Raw genomic sequence first — 3,607 nt, 5'->3', positions numbered from 1 at the left:
CAGCACAATATTTCCCTTCCACCACACCATAATCAGTATCTCTGGCCTGCTCTGCAGCACTTGAACGAATGCCATTCTCTGCCACCATTTCATCACCAAAGATCTCAAATTTCCACTCAGGGTTAATTTCCTCGTTCCTCATCTCGCAGATATTATGCAAAACACAACAAGCACCGAGAAGCACCAACAAGTCCTTGAGCTTCACTTCGGTTCTCTTCTGCAAGCAAGACCACCTTCCTTTGAGTCTCGCGAATGCCTCCTCAGTAATTCCCTGAATCTCCCCCACCTTCTGATTAAACGTGTGTTGTGTCCAAGTAAGGTTCTGGTGCGTGTAGGGTACTAGAACACCCCGTGCTGTTCGGTGGCAGAGTGTTGTTCGCGGAGAGAGGAAGAGCAGCGTTCACCGCGCTTATGCTCGATTTCGGGTGTAGCTCCGTCGTTGAACTGGAACCCAGCTTGTTGAGCTTGACGGCTCCTCCTTTCTCTGCTTCTTCCTCCGCCTGTTCACCTTCTTTCCCTGGAAACTTCAAATCTTCAACCCTAACTTCTCCTTCTGCTGCAGCTTCAGTTCTAATTGCGTGCTATTCGGTGGCAGAGTCTTGTTCGCGCAGAGAGGAATAACAACGTTCAGTTTGGGACGCAGATGAATAGTATTGGGTTTGCGAATTTGGAACCCTAAATAAGGGATATGGCTTCGGTTCAATTAATAACCGGGGCATAAAGGGGAATAGGCCTCAGTCCTCTTCCACCCGAGGCCAAAGCGTCTGCTGTCAGTTGCAATTTTGAAAAATTGGGGAACTCTGACACGTTATAGGCCTCGGTTGAGTGATAACGGAAGCATAAAAGTCCTTATAGACTTCGGTTAGTTTGGGACCCGGGGCAAAAAAATTCAAAAATTTTCAAAAAGGCTACCGCGTCCTTATAGGCCTCGATTTCACAATAACCGAAACATATAAGACGATGTAAAAAAGCGATTCTGCACTAGTGCAGAAAATTGTTTAACATTTTTCTTCATTTAATAGTTTCAGTACATAATTCATTTACCGTTAAATTAAAAAAAAAAAAGAACAAAGCATGAGATGAATAAGAATATATATATATATTGAGAATTTAAAATTTGATGTGACATGATTCTGGTTGGAAAGTGGTGACACGTTGTTTCAACTTGTATTGGTGTGATAGTACACAAGAGATTATCTGCACATACAAATTAATTAATAAAATAGAATAATATATAACATCTCATTCATTTAACTTTTCTATCTCTATAAATATGTATATATTCTACATACAGGGAACATAAGAAGAAGTAGGAAGTAGTAGTGAAGAATTGTGTGTTGTCGATCTGAAAGATATGGGTGTGGCTGAAATGTGTGTCCTTGAAGAAAGGGTGGAACTGAAATCGAGTGCTGAGAAGTTCTTCAACTTTCTGAAGAGCCAAAACCAGCAAATTCCAAGCAACGTGCACAGTGAAAAGCTGCATGCTGTTGAGATCCACGAAGGAGAATGGAACACTCCTGGCTCTGTCAAGCTTTGGAAGTATAATATAGGTATTATTATTATCTTTACTATTACTATTATTAGAGTAATTAAATAGTTAACTTCTATAATGTTGAAACTAGATTTGAACTTTATTAGAGTAATTAAATATTTAACTTCTATAGTGTTGAAACTAGATTTGAGCATCAATGAGGTTAAATTCAGATTTACTTAAATAATGATTAGATTTTAGCATTAATCAAGTTAAATTCAGAAATAATGACGAATTTTGATAATAGTTATTATATTAACCAATTTATATATTAATTTATAAACTAAAAATTGTTGTTGACAAATTTTGATGATAATTATTATATTAACCAATTTATATATTAATTTATAAACTAAAAGTTATTGTTGACAAATTTTGATGATAGTTATTATATTAAGCAATTTATATACTAAAAGTTATTGTTGGTAACTAAAATAATTTCAAAAAAAATTATAATTCATTCTTATATTGGTAACTTAAATAGTTTTATTGTGAAATAGACTCTATATTAGTTACTTACATATTACTAGAAATTCTTATATTCCATAATTTTTTTTTTTTGTAAATTTGTTAAAAAAATTTGCAAAAAACGATTTTTTTTTGTCATTTTTTTCTAAGAATTTTAATTGGTAGGTGATTTCTTCGTGGGTAATCATTTATTACAAAATTATAAAATATTTAAGTATTTCTTACAAAATTTATTGCGAAAAGTGTTTTATACAAAATATTTTGCAAGAATTTTTTTTATAACAAAATTTGTAAGTATTTCCTACAAAACAAAATTCATACAAAATTGACAGAAAATGTGAAATTTTTTAGTAATGACATTAGTTACAAAGGTTGTAATTATCAAATTAATTAGTTTCTAAATTGGTCTTTAATTAAGAAATTTGTTTTTAAACGTATTTTTTGGTAACTAAAATCTAAAATTTAATAGATATGACAATTAATGATTATTAAATAGATTATTATAATTAGACTATATATTTTATTATTAAATTTTTTAATAAAAATATAAAATTAACCGGTAAGAAAAATTAAAAATATTGAATGATATAAAGTTGATACAAGATCGTATAACTTGTTTAACTTGTGACTACGCATAACAACATAAATTATTTTTTTATGAATAGGCATATATATAATAAGATTGTACAAGAACGTTGAGATTTATGATAATTTCAAATTAAAATTATTTTGTTGATTTTTTTTCTTTAAGAGGGGAAAGAGGAAATATTCAAGGAAAGGGTTATAATGGATGAAGTGAACAAGAAAATAACTTATGTTGCTGTTGGAGGAAATGCCTTGGAGTTATACAAAAGCTACAAGGCCATTGTGAAGGTTGAGAAAGGAATATTGAAACTGAGAATAGAATATGAGAAGTTCAATGAACACATCCCTCCACCAAAGAAATACCAGCAATTTATCGTTAATATCGTCAAAGACATTGATGCAAATTTAGTCAAAGGTTAGTTACCTTTGATGTGGATTTAGTTTCTAATTGTGGAATATTGATTTTAAAGTTATTAGCAATATGCTATTTTCAGCATATTTATTTTATCCTTCGATGAATGGGGCACAAGCTGTTTATATAGGAAAAACCTGTGGTTTTATATAGGCTTAAATAAGTTTATTTAAGCCATTTATCTTATTATAATAATGTATCAAAAGTGTGTATTGTTGATGTATGAATAAATGGAGCTTTGAATATCGTACGGTGATGACTTAAATTAACTTCCATAAAAAAGCGTGGGCTGGGCCACATATGGATGCTACAAGGATGTTCTACCCCATGCTAAAATAGTTATATATTTTAAAATGGGTTAAGCCCATTCAAAATAAAATATAACTAAAAAATTAGGGGAGATTAAATAATATGATTAGAACATGAATTTAACCAATGCAAAAATGAAAATAAAAATAATTATTAAAAGTGTATTAGAGTGGGTCATGCCTACTTTTCAGTAAAAATAATATAAAGAATAAAACAAATTAAACGGTGTATTTAACGACGTGAAATTGAACACAAACAATATTTTAGATAAAAATCAAAATTATATGTGGATTAAATCCACG

At 31.0% G+C, this 3,607-nt stretch overlaps 1 protein-coding gene across 1 annotated transcript; it reads left to right on the top strand.

Annotated features, from left to right (window-relative positions):
• Positions 1-1,283: 1,283 nt before the first annotated feature.
• LOC114173294 (MLP-like protein 328) lies at positions 1,284-3,238 on the top strand. The gene is made up of 2 exons (XM_028057582.1): positions 1,284-1,550; positions 2,751-3,238. Exons 1-2 carry the CDS (start codon positions 1,355-1,357, stop codon positions 3,002-3,004), a joined length of 450 nt encoding a protein of 149 aa, XP_027913383.1. The 5' UTR covers positions 1,284-1,354; the 3' UTR covers positions 3,005-3,238.
• Positions 3,239-3,607: the final 369 nt, after the last annotated feature.

The sequence above is a fragment of the Vigna unguiculata genome, chromosome 2 (genome assembly GCF_004118075.2).
Source record: "Vigna unguiculata cultivar IT97K-499-35 chromosome 2, ASM411807v1, whole genome shotgun sequence".
Taxonomy (NCBI): domain Eukaryota; kingdom Viridiplantae; phylum Streptophyta; class Magnoliopsida; order Fabales; family Fabaceae; genus Vigna; species Vigna unguiculata.
This window is presented reverse-complemented; position numbering and strand designations above follow the sequence as displayed.